Consider the following 17,620-nt stretch of genomic DNA (forward strand, 5'->3'; position numbering starts at 1 on the left):
AAAAAAATTTACTCTAAAACTTAGGACCAAAGTGCAATTTGAGTTCTTAAGTAAGCAGTGATTGATCCGTTTTGTAATGCTAATGAGAAATTCTCCAGTCTACCGCCGCACGACCAAACATTCTATTCATATCATACATAATCTTGGGAAAAAATATGTTCTCCATCATATAAAAATAGTAGTCAAAATATAGACAGCCGTTAACACTAGAACAATTTCTCTAGGTAGTAAAGCATGAGACACTTGAAATGCTTAACAATTCAGTAAGAAATAAGTACGTTAAAAGCTACAAACATCCAGTTTACTCAAAAGCAACTAGGTGGTACTTTGACATCACACAAGCAAATAAAAGCGCCACTTACCAAAAGCTTTGGGATAGTATGTTCATAATTTTCATAATACGCTTTGATATTTTCAGCGATAAATTCTAAAGATTTCAGCATAATTAACTTGAAGGTAGAAGATGTTTTAATCAATAGTTATCAAAGTACTAACCTTAGAAAGTCATTAGAGTGAAAGTTTTACTTAACTAAGAACAAATGATCCTCTAATAGGGCTGGCAAAGTTCACCGCCTGAATGGTAGGCCCTTAATTCATGATGGGACACTTTATTTGCAGTTGTATTACTTCAAGAATAAAGCCAGCCATGGTGCCCAAAGAGCTGGAGCTATTGCAGAGACAGGATTAGGATTACCAAAGTCCAGGTGGCTTTTCTCAGAGAGCTAAAAATACTCTGACAATAGAGGTATCTGATGTTACTTTTTCCAGGGCTTCCATTTTCCTTAAATAAAAGTGCTAGAAGAGACTAGCATTTAAAACGCCCCAAATTCACACGATACCAAAAATATCTGCTGTTTCCTAGAGACTCAAGTTTAAATCAATTAAATGAGCAGAGTCACAATGAAGTTTGGAACCCAGAAATTTTACAAAGTTGGCAAAGAGGAAGACAAACACCCCAACAACTATTGCCAGCAGTTTGCTGGCTAAGTTTACTCATCACCAGAAAGCTCGGTTAGTTTCTACCTTAGTTCAAGGGAGGGCTTGTTTGCTACACGGTCTCACTAGCACCTGTGTCTGGTACATGGTAGGCACTCAGTATTTGTACAATAAATGAATGAAATAAAAACTTGAACTGATTATAGTATTTGTGTATGAAAAAAGTACACTCAGACACATGAGAAAAATGAACTATCAATACCCCGGTTGCCCTGGAAGTCAAGTTTCCATTGCCAACGTTTTTCCTCTTTTCCAACCTTGCTTACAAAGAATCATCTTAAGTAATGGTTCCTTCATTTCTCATCTCTCCAAAGCACATGTGCATTCACAATAAATATCATCAACTCCTTTCTATTTAGAGGAAAAATTTTGATTGGGATAGAGTAACTCTTGGTAAGTTACATACAGAAAATCATTTACTGCTGAAGTACAACCCTTCAAGGGTACAACATGGCATGTTCTTTATAGAAATCACTCTGATGCTACTTTTGAAGCTGACCTTGCAATATGACATGTTCCGTTGACAGCAATAGTTCATAATGTACAAGTGGAAATTTTGTGGAGGGGGAAAGTTTAATCACCAGAGAAATATGTAACAAGTGATGCTCATAACCTCTTATGTTTAATATTTTAAACAAACAGGCAATGCTTCTACTTCCTGCAATAGGGAGGGGTATCAGTCTTTCCCTTTCAAGTCAGACAAGAATCAGAAAGGTAGACAGGCTGCTCTAAAATAAAAACAAAAACTAGACATAGTTTATAAAGATGATCATATGTGAAAAAACAAAACAAAAAACCCAAACCAAACAAAAACCTAGATAACAAAAGACTTTCATACTTTGAATATAATGTAGATGGACCGATGGCAATTTTCATATAGCCCTTTGAAAAGCACCAAGTGGTTTTGCATATCGTCAGATTTTATCCATTAGAAGAGAAATGAATAAAAAGTCTCAAACGACTTTTCAGGTTACTCATTTGAAGAAGGAATTAAAAAAAGAAGAGAAAATAGGAATATAGTAATAATAGTAGTGAATGATCCAACCTGAAATGTTGAACAGAACTGGAAAGGTACTTACAGTCAGTCTGTCGAGTAAGTTTTAGTTACTGTAAGACAGTTGATTCCGAAACTTAAAAGTCTTATTGAAAGAAAGAATATGGTGTAATTTTAGGTGAAAACAAGGATAGATGATAAACGTTACCTTCAAGAGAAGATACCAAAGTCAATCCAGGGGCAGCCTCAAAAGGGAGAATGCAGATAAAAACAGCTACCAAGCTGGGGCAAAGGCTGCAAGGGCTGGAGAGCGGAGAGCATGCTTTGTATGCAGGTGGCCAGGGTTCGAACCCTGGCACCGCATGGTCCCCCAGGCATTAAGAGCATGGCTGGGAGTGACCTCTAGGTGCTGCCAGGGGTGGCTCCCAAGCCCAAACACAATACCCAAAAGATTATGTAAGGAATAATAGGAGCAGTTGAGCAAATTAATCGATACCACGGAAATGGGAATATACAGAGCAGAAAAATTCTTAATTCATTAAAAATTTCATTCTACTTTGCTGTCAACAGCTGGCAAAGATGTATACTGTCATTAAAGAGAACTGCTTCAAACAAATTTAAAATTCTGTGAAAGTTCCACAGTAGCCTCATGGTCTAACTCCCAAATTAGTTCTGTACAGTAAAAAAAAGTGTGCACTCTCTCTCCCTCTTTCTGTTGTTTTTGGGCCACACTCAGCAGTGCTCAGGGGTTACTCCTGACTCTGTGCTCAGAAATCACTGCTGGTGCTGCTCCAGGGACCGTATGGGATGCCAGGGATCGAACCTGGGTTGGTTGCATGCAAAGCAGGTGTCTCACCTGCGGAACTCTCTGGGCCCCCATCTTTAAGTCAAAGATTATAAATTAGGTCCTTTTGGAACTCTGACAAACTTGTTAACCTAGCTAATGACAGAACTGGTTTCTGACATGCATTTTATAATACAATGGTGTAAATCATAACAAAGTCCCAATATAATCCGGGGCGCCTGTAATGCTTTTATGTGGTATAAAATTACTGCCGAATCATAAAAACATTATGTAAACATTTTGATCACATGTTTGAATAAATAAGTGGGGATCAAAACAAAAGACATCATGTTGCCACCAGAATGCTCCTTATAAAGGCAACTGTAGCTTACAGACTGGGCGCCACACCTACGAGAGAGCAATGGTTCCTTTGCTCTCTATTCCCTGTTCCTGGGGAAGTCTCCGCCCTTTTCCCAGCCATGGTCATGCAGAGAGGGAGGACGGATGTTTCACACTGGAAGTGGGAAGCCCTGCCTGTCTCTCCCATTGCCAAAACTCTGCGTGTCCCCCATGTACTGCTGCATTGATTCTGGACATATGAAAACTGTTACTACTATCCCTTGTTATCTCCAACAGACATTAATAATGTCTGTTGGGGAAAATATATGAGGAAATTAATTCATTTCACTTTTAAGTAAAATGGTCATTTACCCCCCAAACAAATAAGGATTTTGGAAAACAAAAGCAATCAAAACACGATAAATCTAATTCAAGAAATAGATTTGGAAAGGAACAAAAATGCTATGATTCTTCTAATCATGTAATTTTAAAAGCCTGCTCTAAGTTAGGAACTTTTAGACCATCAACACCAAGCAAAAACTTAAAAAAAAATCACAACTCATTTTCCAACCTGATTACAGAGATAAAGAGGGACAGGAGAGCAGAGACACAGTCTTTTGTGTTTATAAATACCTCAAAGTCTCATGTGACTAGAAAATATACAGGAAGAGTAAGAAAAGCAAAATCTTTTGATTTCACTAGTATTGATTATTTTATAAATACAAAAGAAAAAAAAGAGGAAATAGAACAGCAGTATAAGTATAATCAGGAAAAAGAAAGTTATAAAAGCCAAATCAGAGTACCACATTCACACTCCTAGTCACATTTCAGGAAGATTATAAAGCAAGGATTTTGTTGTTTGTTCATTAGACGGAAAGTCTCTTCCAAGGTGCTTTTCTTCCTTTATGACTGAGAGAACCCCTTAGCCCCAAACCACAAGGTGAACGCTATCATCAAAGAGTGCCAGTAAGTGGCACACTTCCTGCTTCGGTTGGTACGACCCGCTGTGACTTATTAGGGATCTACAGACGCAGGTTCATCCCGTTCCGGTTTACAGGGTACTCATCTGCAGCAAAGGCTACTTAGAGAAATTTCACACCTGCTGACATGGGTGGGACTACATCGTCCTATAACTCGTTCCAGCATTCTTCCAACAGACGCGCACGCTGTTTCTCCTTCTGAGAAACAGCACATGGAGTCCAAGCATTTGATACTTGAATTTGTTTCAGTAAGCTGGAGGGTTTGAAGTAGGGGGGGGGGGAGGAAAAAAAAAAGAATTACTTATAAATTTGGACTTTTGAGAAGCATCACAAAATTACAACTATCAGTTTATAATCAAAAGTAATCTGTAAAGATATTTATGTTTTTGATTGGGAGCTTTTAGTTTACTAATCATACCAGAATATTTTAAAGGCACTCTTTCCTAAATCAAAAATCAGTAACAGAATTTTATATAAAGTAGCTAGATAGTATTTGAACTAGCGAAGATTTTAATATCTTATTTTAATTATTACAGTAAAAAAAGATTTATGTCACAACTCAGAAACTTAATAAATTCTAATTCTTCTGATTTTTTTTTTTTGTGTGTGTGAAATGCTTTTGCAATTTCAAGTAAAATTGTGAGAAAAATGGAATGTGAACCATTTTGAAGACTGGGAAGTAATACTCAGGCAGACCTTAATCTCTAGTAATTATAATAACAACAGCAAATATTTTATGTGGTGCTTATTATGTGCCAAATTCTAAGCAGTATGTTTAGGTAAATATATTCACTCTATAATTATCTCTGAAAAAAGGCATTATTTATCTTGCACTGGTAAGCAACTATTAGGTGCCAACCATGACCATAATCAATTCATCCTGTTCTTAAAAAATTATCTGATGATACACATACTGAAATTTATTACACACCTTATCAGTTCTTTAAAATTTAAAACAATCTGAGTAATTTGCAGCATTTACAATAATCCACACACAAATAATCCCACAAGATAAAACCATACTACTGCGAATTTTAATCATGTTAAAATGAGGGGAAAAAATGGTATGACCACATGGTCCAATGAATCCCAACCCTGGTTTTGATGCACTCAAAGGTGATCCTAAATTTTTCAAGGGCTGTCATTAAAAACCGACCAATTTCATGCACTTTTTTTTACACAGCATTATGTAATAAAGGCACCAGATTCATCTCTTTCACAGTTGAGAAAACAGGTTCACAATCTGTTGAAGGTTTCACAGCATTAAAGTATATATAGTTATACTGTAGAACAAGGAGAACCACAACAAATAGTATCATCACAGAGGTTGGGAATCACCAAGTGTTAGGTACGAGCATGACAACAGGGGACATTTGTGGAACTGTTCACAATGGACACAGACACAGATGTGATGGACAGTCAATAATCTGACATTCTGAACCTCAGCAACGGGTGGGGTCCTGCAAAATCCCTGCCAGAGTAATCCTACCAAGTACCAAGCAACACGAGACCACACGGACCTCTTGGCAAGGGCCCGTTTCTACCAATGTTCTAGTCTTGCTAAACACGGAGATGCAACCACATTTTCCTTGTCCTTTCATCATATCCTTGGGTCCAGGGTACTGTTTCCTAATCTGTGTTTTGTCAGATGTTTACTGACACTTGTGAAACAAGTCTGTAGCCCCTCGAGTTTGGGGAAACACTACTGCAATAAGGGGTTGGCCAAGCCTCGTCATTAAGTCTGGACTCATGATCAGGACCGTGGGCGGGGAGGCTGGGCACAACTGAATTCTCAAATTCATTTTTTCAGTGAACCCCACCACTGCTCCCCAACAGGGGGCACGAACCAGTATCTGAAGGAATATGAATCTTTGCAGAAACGGCTTAAGAGGTGCAGGCTGAGAGAACAGGATTGCGTTCACTTTCCTCCTTGGGCCCCTGGCCTCGGGCTGCCTTTCCTCCTGCCTCTGTGCAGTGTCCCATGCAGCCGTGTGTGTGGTCTGCGTGCAGGCGTGTGTCAGGGCCGGTCAGCGAGCCTCCACCAGGGTGGGGTTTCTATGTCACTGTCTCCGAGAAATCTCCCTCTTCCACCACGTCAGCTATTCATGACCTCCCCCCAGAGCCTGTGTTTTGTTTATGTCAGGTGAGTGGCACAGTGCTTACACTTGCCTTCCGTGATGAAGAACGGCTCTGTCCTGGCTCGGCCCTCAGGGGAGTGCGGGAGTGGTGAGGAGGACGGGAGCCGTGTCGGGGTTTATTTTCACACTATCGTAAGTGTGTCAATGCCTAGGAGAGGTGCTTCTCACAGCCTGTCTCGTTTAAAGCATTAACAACCCGATGGAATAGGCACCAGATTCATCTCTTTTACAGTTGAGAAAGCAGGTTCACAATCTGTTGAAGGTTTCACAGCTGGGGCTTCTTTGCTTAGTCTAAGGCCCAAACCTCTTTATCATGCAGTCATCCTGCCTTCTTACAACTATGACACGAGGCAGACCACAAATATTTGAAAAAAAAAAAAGAAAAAAGAGGAAGACGAGCTCAAGCCCAGCTGTGGTTTTGGGTACTTGGGGGAGGGCACGAAAAATCTGATACAAAAGATGATGCTTGAAATTCAGCTTGAAGACTGGATGGGATTTCAATAGCTGGAGATGAGGGAGAAAGCTCTTTCCTGGCTAAGAGGAGAATGAGTAATTGCGCGTGGGCTGGACAGTACATGTGCATTCAGCACATATTTAGACTAAGTGTAAGTAAGAGTAGTCACCACTTCTGCCCAGCGCAGTAAGACCAGACAGTGGGGCTCAAAATCTGATCCACAAGTCAAGTGCTGGTCTGAGAACAGTGCCACTGGCCCACAAGGTGATAAGGCAATTTAACAAAATACTTTTAGAAATTGAATCTAATGATAATTTCAAACTGAGCGGACTTTCTTAGTAATTTTATTTTTCTTTTTGGGTCACACCCGGCAATGCTTAGGGGTTACTCCTGGCTCTGCACTCAGGAATTACCCCTGGCAGTGCTCAGGGGACCATACGGGATGCTGGGAATCAAACCCGGGGTGGCCGCGTGCAAGGCAAACGCCTTACCCACTGTACTATTGCTCCAGCCCTAGTAATTCGTTTTCTTCCCTCCAGGTAAAGTACCTCATTTACTGTAGAATCTCATACTTCTCAACTATTAAACACATTCTGATAAACTCTGCTCAAGTGTGCTTCCATTTCTAGCAGTTCTGATTGTATTTTACACAGTAACTGGTCTGTGATGAACTGGAAATTAATAACAATAGAAAACAACTGGTCTTGCCTGCAGTTACCTGGGGAAGCACCGGGGCTAGGCCAGAAAGGACCATGCCTGGTGCTTCACAATGGAACAATGGGCCTGGTGTGGTGTCCAGCCACTTGAAGGGAATTCACTAAAGATGATGTCCAGAAGGGGGTCAGCAGCCTTTCAGTGCCACCTCAGGGCAGGACACTGTATGGATGTGACCTGAGGTAAATCTCTTGCTTTGCATTCATTGTCTTTTATCCTCAAAATCTAATGACAGGTATTAAAATATAAATGGCCCAATAGAGAAAATAAATGTTTTGACATGTCCTAAATATTATAAAGAAGCGATTCCTTTAGATCATCTTGAGAACTAAGCAAAATACAGTTTCTTTCTTTTCTTTTTTTTTTTTTTCCCTAAAGAGAAAAACATCCCCAGCTGCTGTGGAAATGCTAAATGCTGGTTAACTGCTTTTCTGTGAAGCTATTTATAGAAAACACTATACTGTTCTCTAGCAAATCTCCAAGGCTACTGCCTTCCCTAGGCACACCTTTGATCTCATATTCAAGAACTGGGCGCCCAGCCAGGATTTGGCAGTCAGAGCTCCCAGAGCAAGCAGAGGTGGGAATGGCATGGAGTTTCTGGATCACATTGCACTTAGAGAGGGGATCACTTTGGGCACTGATAAATGTTAGGGGGGAAAAATTCGAAGCAATGAGAAGTGAGGCCCTACTGGAGGCACCCCAAAATCAATCACTGATCAGAGATGTTGGTTTATGGGTAAGGCTCATTTCTCAGCCACACTGTCCCCAAGTGTGCCCATACAACTCAGCAGGAAGGGGAGGGCTACCAAGAACACAACTCTGCCTTCAAACATGACTATGTATGGCCATTAAGGATTTTCATCTCTGTAGAACTAGTTTTAAGGATTTTCATCTCTGTAGAACTAGTTTTTTTGAAATAAATCCTGCTCATAGCTCTTATTCCCATTATTTTCATATCAGTAATAGTAAACATTTAGAATTTTCTGTTAATGCTTCTACAAAATATCTTCCTGAAACCTTCTAAATGTTATTTAAAAATTTTTTCTTTTTGGGCCACACATGCTCAGGGTTTGCTCCTGGTTCTACTCTTTGGGTTACTCCTGGCCAGCTCGGGGGGGGGGGGGTCGGCGGGGAGACTACCTGGAGTGCAGGGGATGGAACTTGGGTCAGCTACATGTAAGGCAAGCACTGTAACTGCCGTGCCATCTTTCTGGCCCATACTTCCAAAGTTATGTCTATAACACCGAGCAAATCAAAATAAGTTTTGTTAAGCTTTGGTAAGAATTATAGAACTATTAATTGTATTAGCTCTTTTGCTCTTACAATTGCCTTATTTATTTGGTAATCAAAGTAAACACTGTATAGCCTTAAAGGAGGTACTTGGAAAGAAGCCTTAAGCTATAATTACAGGGAACTTTGAACCTATATGAAGTTCCTCCCCACATGGGGAGTTAGTTCCTTTTACTTTCTCTTCTACTTTCCATTAAACATTTCTAGATTCCAACTCTGAAAAAAAAAAGCCGTAAAAACCCCAGTGAGGTTTGTGCCTAACAAGGTATTTTTATTTTAAAAAGACCTATTTAGTAACGTGGTTTATAGTAATTCCCATGTTAAGATTTTTCCATGTTGCTTCCACTGACCACCCCCCGCAAAAGAACTTTGTTTTTTAATGTGAAATCAAAAGTCACAAAGTATTACTGATTTCCTAATTTGATAAAAAGATTCTCTAGAAAAAGAAACTGAATATTTGCAAGAGACAGCCACTTAGTGTTGGCACTTAGAGAGGAACTCTGTCTCACCCAGGCTTGCTGCTCTAAAACAAGTTTCAAGCTCATATTCACTGCTGTAAACTCTCCCCCCTCCTTCCTCTCCGTAAGTCAACAACTCTGAAAGACAGTTATAAAGAGATAAATTACCTCCAGAACCGTTCTTCTGTGATCTGACAGATTTACCATGTGTTGCCCTAGCTGAACTATGAAAATTAAGTGAACGGTATGAATTATATTTCTTAGGCTATTGATTTTTAATAATTTCGTTTTTTTTTTACTTTCAGAAAGAACTGAGGTCCCTTTAATGATGAGCTTACATAAATCATACGATTCATTTGCAGTTCAAAGAGGAAGAGTAATTTGAAAATGGTTGTTGTAATGTTTTAAAGTCAGGGACTGACCCCAGGCCCTCACACATCAGAGGCCCTTACACGTATGCCCACCACTGAGCCACATCTCTGCTCCCTACGTCCCCATTAAAAAAAATTTTTTTTTTCTTCCTTTTGGGGCATACTTGGAAGTGTTAAGGTCCTGCTCGTAGCTTGGTACCTGGGGTCACACTCTGACTGCTTGGGGACCGTGTGGGGCTGGGACTGAAGCCAGGGCTCCTGCATCCGAAGATGCACTCTATCTAGCCTTTTTAGCCATCCATCTCTCAGGCCCTGAGACCCCCAATTGAATGGCGAGGGTCAGGGGAATAGCACTACCTAATGATCTATGCCATGCGGTAGTTGATAAGAATGTAGGTTTCTGGGCTGAAGCGACAGTAGAGTGGGGAGGGTGTTTGCCTTGCACATGGCCAACCCAAGTTTGATCCCCAACACCCCATCTGGTCCCCTGAACCTAGCCAAGAGTGATCCCTGAGAACAGAGCCAGGAGTAAGCCCTGAAGAGTGACAGGTGTGGTCAAATAAAATAAACACACACACACACACACACACACACACACACACACACACACGAAATAAAATTTAGGTTTCTAAGTATCAAGGCATTTACTGTATGTCACAAAAAAAAGGTAAAAAATGTCAGTGTTGTTTTTATTTGATCTCTCAGATGAAACTGCTGCTCAGAAGTCAGCAGATCTGAAGAGATCAATTTAGTAAAACATATTTATTAGGATTCTAAAGGATCTGATCCCACTTGTTTGCAGAACTTGATTCATTCAGAAAAGTGTGGCTTTCAGGGGTGAACAATATAGACCACTGAGTTTTTCTGTGCCTTCTGGGGTTCACTGCTTGGTCCCATGAGGCGAGAGCCGTATGCATTTCTGGCACCAAAAAAAGGTAAAAAACTCTCGGTCTGGGTGGTGGTGTGGCGGGTTACGGGTCTTGGACCGAAGCACCTGGTGTACAATGAGAAAGATGAGTGTCCCTAATGTCCTGCGTCCTGAGGTTGCAAGGGACAGCTGGAAAGGGCAGCGAGGGCAGGGCTAGGAATTCAGAGACAAAGAAATGACAGAAGAATGGCAGGTGACTAGAAGACAGACCCTAATCCCTGGTCAAATTTAAGGGCTCAGTATAACTCTTGGACTGATTTGACAAGTTCTGATTAGAGAAACCACAGTCATTTCTAGGGAAAACAAATCAGAAGGATAAAACTATTTAAATGTGCACGAAGGTGAGTTTTATCTTTTAACATATGCCAAGAGAAAAAACACATTAAGAAAAATATTCTAGATTTTTCATTCTACTAATTCTAATTCATTGATTAGCAGAAAAAAATTAGTATCAGGATAATACCCCCAGGAATTTGACAGCCAATGAGTTCAGTCAGCTTCTTGCTTATAAGAAGAGAGACCAATTATCATAGGATAAGAATAATAGTAATAACAGCATGATCTCTTTTGCCCTAAGAGCATTCAGTGAGCTCAATTTTCATCTGTACTCAACATTTTAATGGACATACATAAAGTAAGGCAGCATCAGATTCATGTCTTATCAAAAATCCACTTGAGCTTTGTGACTTCTCACAGAAGACATAATTTCAGTTTTATTATAGCAATGACTATTAATGTCTCAAGTGGACTCTTGGCCTTGCATATTATCAGAGGCATAATACAAATCTCAGCCAATGTCCCCTCTTTATCCGGCCTGTTTTTTAGCTGGGTTTTACTTGTAGCCCACTCAAATCATATAAAATATTTCCGTATTTATCAAAATACAAGAAAAATATAAGGAAGATCATATGAAGTATCCCAAAAGAAAAATTCAAAATTACTTTGAATTTCCTTTCAACAGCAGAATTTACAAATTAATCTTCAACATTTTTCATTTAGGAAAATTAAAGAACTCTAATTGGAAAAATGAGCCCTCCAGAATAACTCAGGTTTTTCAAGTTATTCTACCTGGTTCATGGTCTAATACATAGAGTTAAGGACTTCGCAATCTTCAGGTGGTTTTAAGTCATTTATGAGGGCTTATCCCAGAAGAGAAAATATTCTTGCATATTCTAATTAGATCTAGAAGTGGTTGTTAGGATTTATTTCTCTGAAGGGAAGTGAATTAAGTAAGTTCTCACTGGGTCATACTTTTAAATTACAAAGATATAATTAACAAAAGTATGAACTAATAGTTTTGTGAATATAATTCTATAAAAATTATTCCATACCAAATCTAAGAATTATATTATTTAATCATTCAACTCAAGAGGTAGTTTTGTGTCTAACCAGATTCAGATGTGTACACTGATGAGCAACTGAATTTGAAGTGGGCAAACTGATCTCAGAAATAACAAAAGTAGCACAACTGTTTCTAAAGGAGAAGTGAAAAGGAGTACTTTCCTGACTGTAGGACAACAGGCTGTGAGTAGCTTCCAAAGTTAGCATTTGAGATGAAGGATGACAACACAGATCTTATCAAGGGATTGATAACAAAATAGGTACAGGTGGACATATAAAATGTAAAGATCACAGAAAAGGAAAACAAAGTCAACCGAGAGAGCACATGACAGTGACGGAGTTAGTAAGGAAAGAAAGGCCAGGCCAGTTCTCCCGTAGCATGGCCCCGGCATGAGAACTTAGCTGACAGCCCACAAGGTCCCCGCAGTACTACCTAGTCACGCAAGAACAAGCCTCAGCTAGCAGGTGCCCACTGTCCTCCCCTCTGTGCTCGCCTTCAGCAAATTCATATGCTGAGCTGACTGAACCCTTATCTTCTTCCATCTGGAAGGACAGAAAAGCAACAAGTCTCAGATTACAAAAAATTCTCTCACTATATGCAAATTTATGTCACAACAGCAAATCGGGTCCGCAATCAGCAAGGCAGAAACAAATGTCACAGAGAGCCAATAGCAGCTTCGTAAGAGGCACACAGCAGAGCAACCAAACAAAGCCAGGATTTCCCAATGCACAGCATTACTGTTCATTAAAAAAAAAAAAAATCACATTTTCCTTCAATGGAATTCAATTTCTTTTATTAAATTCTTTGCCATAAAAATCTCCCGACAGTACTATCTCTCTGGTCCTATAGTGGTCTTTTAAATAATTGGTTCTTTTTATGCCTGAATTAAAGTTATATTAGATGTTAAAAAAAGTGATAAATACCCAGTTTACAAAAAGGCATTGTGAATGATAATGGATATACATTATTTGGCTTAAAGGAAGTGAATCTTCAAGTTTGCTTTGATTTTAACTCCTGTTTTAAATATGAAACTTAACCACAGATTTGTAAATTCATCTGCACTTATGCCTTTGCAATTTAAATTTGAAGGTTTCAAAAATCTTGAAAATAATAAAAAATTTCAGTAAACCTTTAAAATTGTTCAATTTTATGATGTCAGAAGGCAGCATAAGATTATTTAAATAGTACTACACTCAATCAAGTGAACATAGAAACTCTTAGAGTAATAAGAATTAAAAATACATATAAATTAAGAACCCACAAGATACTTATGGGGCAAGAAACAGAAAAGTGGCAAAACTAAAAAAATACATTAAGTTATGAACTGTTCTTCAAGTCTTGTTGGAGTTAGGCATATCTGAGATAGAAAACATACTGTTTAATTTATAGATGCTTTAAAACAGGAGCAAGGATCGAGATGCTTCAGCCGCCATTACAGTGCAAATGGACAAATATGCGAGGTGTTTACGAGACAGATTAAGGCAAGATCAAAAAACGAACAACTCTCACTCCCAAGTAACTTCAACTTAACACTTCAAACTTTACGATGAATTTCTGTAGCTTACATTAACTCAACATGCAGTAGCATTCTTGAATATGACAAGCAGAAGCATTAGAATCATGCTAGAAATAGTTGAGATGTAAAATAGTTAACAAGGTACAGAGCTCTGTCCTGTTATACTAAATTTTCATCTAAATTATTTTTTTTCTGAAGAAATGAATATATATATATATTTTTGGTTTTAATGTACATGTTAATAAGGGTCAAATTAGAGACTGAACAGTTCAGTCTCTGCTCACCCCACTCTTAATTCATGCCTCTGCCCATCTGTGAATACTGTTTAAGTGACCTTTAGCATGCAGAAGAGTTAATGAGGTTCTGCTCCTACTCTACCTAAGTCTGCTCAGCTGATTCCTTGCCCTCGACAAAGGCTGCAGTGCGATGAACTCGTCACTTAAAGCGACTGTGTTGGAGTACATCTATAAGTGGACAGAAAAGGGATGGGACATACAACAAGTCAGTGAGCTGCATTCATTACCTAGGAGACAGACACAGGACAAGCTTTGTGAAGACATTTGTTCCTACGAGAGCAGAGAATATCATACACAGTACACACATGAACGACATTTGTAGGGCTGTTGACGTTGCCATCAATGATGCCTACTCTTCACTCTGAATAGCACACAGCTATTGTGGGAAAAATAAAGCTCAAAAATAAATGCCGATGGTTCTTAATTTTTATGGTAAACAATAAAGCAGTTTATAACTAACCATTTTATCATCCTAAAGTCAAAGGTGAGAATAGAGGCTGAAACAGTAACGGCTACTGCCTGCAGCAAAGGAATAGTATCACGCATGGGCTCTGAATGATCATATGCTATTTCTGAGGGGTAAGGATGGGAATGGGAGGGGCTGTGAAGCGGTGGGGGAGTGAGGGAAGGGAAGGGAGACACGGGGAGAAAACCGACCCAGAAGATGAAAAGATCCTTGAGTGGGATGAGAGATTCCCCTTTGGATTAGACCCCAGTACAGCATCTGGTCAAATCATTTAAAAATGAATTTAGTGGAGCAAAAACAATTAGGTCATTTTATACACACAAAAAAGCCCATGACTGATTTATCATACATATCATTTAAAATCAGTTTAACAATTGGTAAAAGAGCTAAAATTATATAAAGTGTTTTAAACTTGTTCTTATCTAAGGTCACTCACTTAAAAATACTAAATGTATATCCTATGTAATTCTTATGAAAGATACCACAGTAAAGGTAACAAGAGCTAATATCACCTTCTATTTTCATTAAGAAATCTTTATAAAATTTATCATAAATTTGCAAGTTCAGTGATTACATTTATAAAAATTTATTTTTAAAGTGATGACATTAATATATTTTGGTGAAAATATATTTATATAGGCCAATAGTGGGAGACAGATGTGTTCACCATAAGGGGCTAGAAAAAATACAAAAGAGAATGTTAGCACTTTTGGTAAATATCCATCTCTGAAGATTAGAAATAAGATATACAAAATTTTGACACATATTCAAGAAATATATACCGAGTAAAAACATGTCCATATTGATATAAATATAAGCCAACAGAGTGACTGGGTTATGTAGTTTTTTTGGCTCATTAGATTTGTATCAGAGCAATAATCTTATCATTCTATAATTATGATTTTTAACTAAAGAATTACTACATATAAGTCTAAGGTTAGGTACTTGATTATCTAGCAATCTCATAAGTATTAATAATTAAAATTAATTCTGATTTTACAAGAGAGATTTAGCTTAGCATGTGACTTAATTAGGACATACTCCTTAGAAATAGTAAAAACAGTATTTGACTTAAGCTTATAGGCTTTAGAGAATTATGTTGCATCAATGGTGTTAAGATGTACATTTGTCTAGGATTAAACTGAGTGAACAAAGCAAATAAATGTTAGAAAAATGTCAATATGGTTAACTGAAACTGAACTCAATATACTTGCTTGTAGTATAAATATACAACAAAACTTGCAAAATTTGTTTAATATATAGGAAGTGTTAGGCAAAAATTTTAACCAGTGTAAAAATGATTAAAAAAAAATCAGTGTTCATTGACGACATAGAGTTGATTAGAATATTTTCTTAAGAGCAAATACCCAGAACTGTATTACAGTTAACAGGACAAGTCAGGTACAAGTCAAGTAAACCAAAACCTGCTACCTTGAGCATTTACTACATATTTAAACATATTCCTTTTTGGAGGGGGGATGGGCATACCTAGCAATGCTCATGTATTATTCTTGGCTCTGTGCTCAGGGACCACCCCTGGTGAGGCTCGGGGGACCATATGGGGTACTGGGGATCAAAATCAGGTTGGCTGCATGCAAGGAAATGCTTGCTGTCTGTCTCTTGTATGTGCTGTACTCTATCTCTCCAGGTCTAGGAAGCTGAAGTTTAATGTCACAAGGAGACCAAGTTGTAGAACTAGATTTTGAAGTGAAGCCTTAAAGTCTATATTCTTAAACATTATGTGACATACCATTAGTACTTAGTCTATTTAATATGTATTAGTAAATGTTTAATGAGGTAATATATCTTAAATGATTTATTGACCTTTTTTGCAGTTGTTGTGGATTGAACCCAGGTCCTCACACATACATGTCCTACCTCTAAGGAATATCTTTGGTCCTAAAAATTGTTTTCATAAAATTTACTTAAGTGAAAGAACTTATTTCTAAACATTTTCTTGGAAGTATAACCTGAAAAATATCATTTAAATTCTATTGTCTCTAAACACAAGAAAATGTATCCCTATATATGATTATACATATATATGATAGAATGTTATATTATTTAAAACATCTTTATTAAATCATATAAATAACAATTTACATATTACACAGCTATAGCTTGATATAGTTTAAAATCTGGAGTTGTTTTGGTAACAAAATTTAATTAAAATTATGTCAGGAATAATAAAAAGAAAATACAAACATTACATCAATGATACTGATTGCAAAGTACTTGGAATCATTTCCTATTTACTTGTACAAGCAAATCAGGATCAGAGCCATTCATCACCAAATAACCCCAATTTAAAAGACACCATACAAAAAAGTAGTTACCTGTGCCTTTTCAGTATTTGTAGGATGAAGCTGTCGGTCAAATACTTTCTTCACAACATCAAGAAAAAGACATGTAACAACCATGAGGATTATGGCAAACCAGGCAGAAGCACTTGATAGGAGCTCAATAAATACAAAGTACATATTCTGGGAGCCCACAAAAGGCCTGAAATAGAGAAAATGGAGAACTGGGAATCAAATCCAGAGCTTCCACCATGCAGAGCAGATGCTCCACCACCAAGCCACATCCTGGCCTGGCCTAACAAGAGTTTCTTAAATCAGGATATTGTGTAAACAATCGAGAAGGTCAAAATTTAATTTAAATTTGTTTGTTTGTTTTTTTGGATCAGGCTGGAGCAAGAACACAGGGGCTGGAGTGATAGCACAGCAGGTAGGGCGTTTGCCTTGCACGCAGCTGACCCGGGTTCGATTTCTCCGTTCCTCTCAGAGAGCCTGATAAGCTACTGAGAGTATCCCGCCCACATGGCAGAGCCTGGCAAGCTACCCATGGTGTACTGGATATGCCAAAAACAGTAACAACAAGTCTCACAATGGAGACGTTGCTGGTGCCCGCTCGAGCAAATCTATGAACAATGGGGACGACAGTGTTACAGTGCTTTTTGAATCACACCCAGCATTGTTTAGGGCTTGGTACTCAGGCCTTACTCCTGGCAGTGCTCATGGATCACTCCTGGAGGAGCTCAGGGGCCCTTATGTGGTGCCAGGGATTGAACTCAGGTTGGTGGTATGCAAGGCAAGTGCCTTACTCACTGTTCTATTGCTCCAATCACACGAATGCTAAGAACTTAGTAATACTCCATGAAGGTGCCCAAATTTAAAGCCAGTATGCTTTACTTGAGTTATCTAATAAAACAAGACAAACTCTGTTATAAAAAAATCCCAATTAATCGCTTCTGGTGACAACTATAGTTTTTATCACTAGGGAAGTTATAAGTAGTTCATCAGAAAACTCTTTAGTTTTTATGTTAAAAGAATTAAGTAGTAATATAGACTTAAGTGACTGGGAAAGCAATAAAAAAATTACATGATAAAATATTTTCCGAGTAACTGAGATGACCTCATCTTAGGCTGAAACAAAATCTACTTACTGACAAAAACTATCTCTGTTTTCTTTCTGGTGTCTGGGCCCTACCCAGCACAGCTCCGGGACCACTCCTGGCAGGGCTAAAGGAAAGTTGGGGTTAAAGGGACCTTAGG

General features: G+C 38.5%; 1 protein-coding gene and 1 long non-coding RNA gene across 6 annotated transcripts in view; one reads left to right on the forward strand and one right to left on the reverse strand.

Annotated features, from left to right (window-relative positions):
* LOC129401898 (uncharacterized) overlaps positions 1–17,620 on the forward strand; it is a 30,906-nt gene that overhangs the window by 4,891 nt on the left and 8,395 nt on the right. The window lies entirely within an intron of this gene.
* The window catches only part of ATP11B (ATPase phospholipid transporting 11B (putative)), a 116,078-nt gene that overhangs the window by 3,633 nt on the left and 94,825 nt on the right, over positions 1–17,620 (reverse strand). For 2 of the 5 annotated variants that reach the window (XM_055124852.1, XM_055124855.1), the window contains 3 exons: positions 16,403–16,568; positions 12,221–12,330; positions 4,213–4,346 (listed from right to left, as the gene is read on the reverse strand). In XM_055124852.1, coding sequence (XP_054980827.1) covers positions 4,241–4,346; positions 12,221–12,330; positions 16,403–16,568 — 382 coding nt within the window. In that variant the 3' untranslated portion in view covers positions 4,213–4,240. Of the gene's footprint in view, positions 1–4,212; positions 4,347–12,220; positions 12,331–13,682; positions 13,769–16,402; positions 16,569–17,620 lie in introns of those variants that run through there. The other 3 variants (XM_055124854.1, XM_055124853.1, XM_055124851.1) reach the window with 3 other exon arrangements.

Source organism: Sorex araneus, chromosome 2 (genome assembly GCF_027595985.1).
Source record: "Sorex araneus isolate mSorAra2 chromosome 2, mSorAra2.pri, whole genome shotgun sequence".
NCBI lineage: Eukaryota > Metazoa > Chordata > Mammalia > Eulipotyphla > Soricidae > Sorex > Sorex araneus.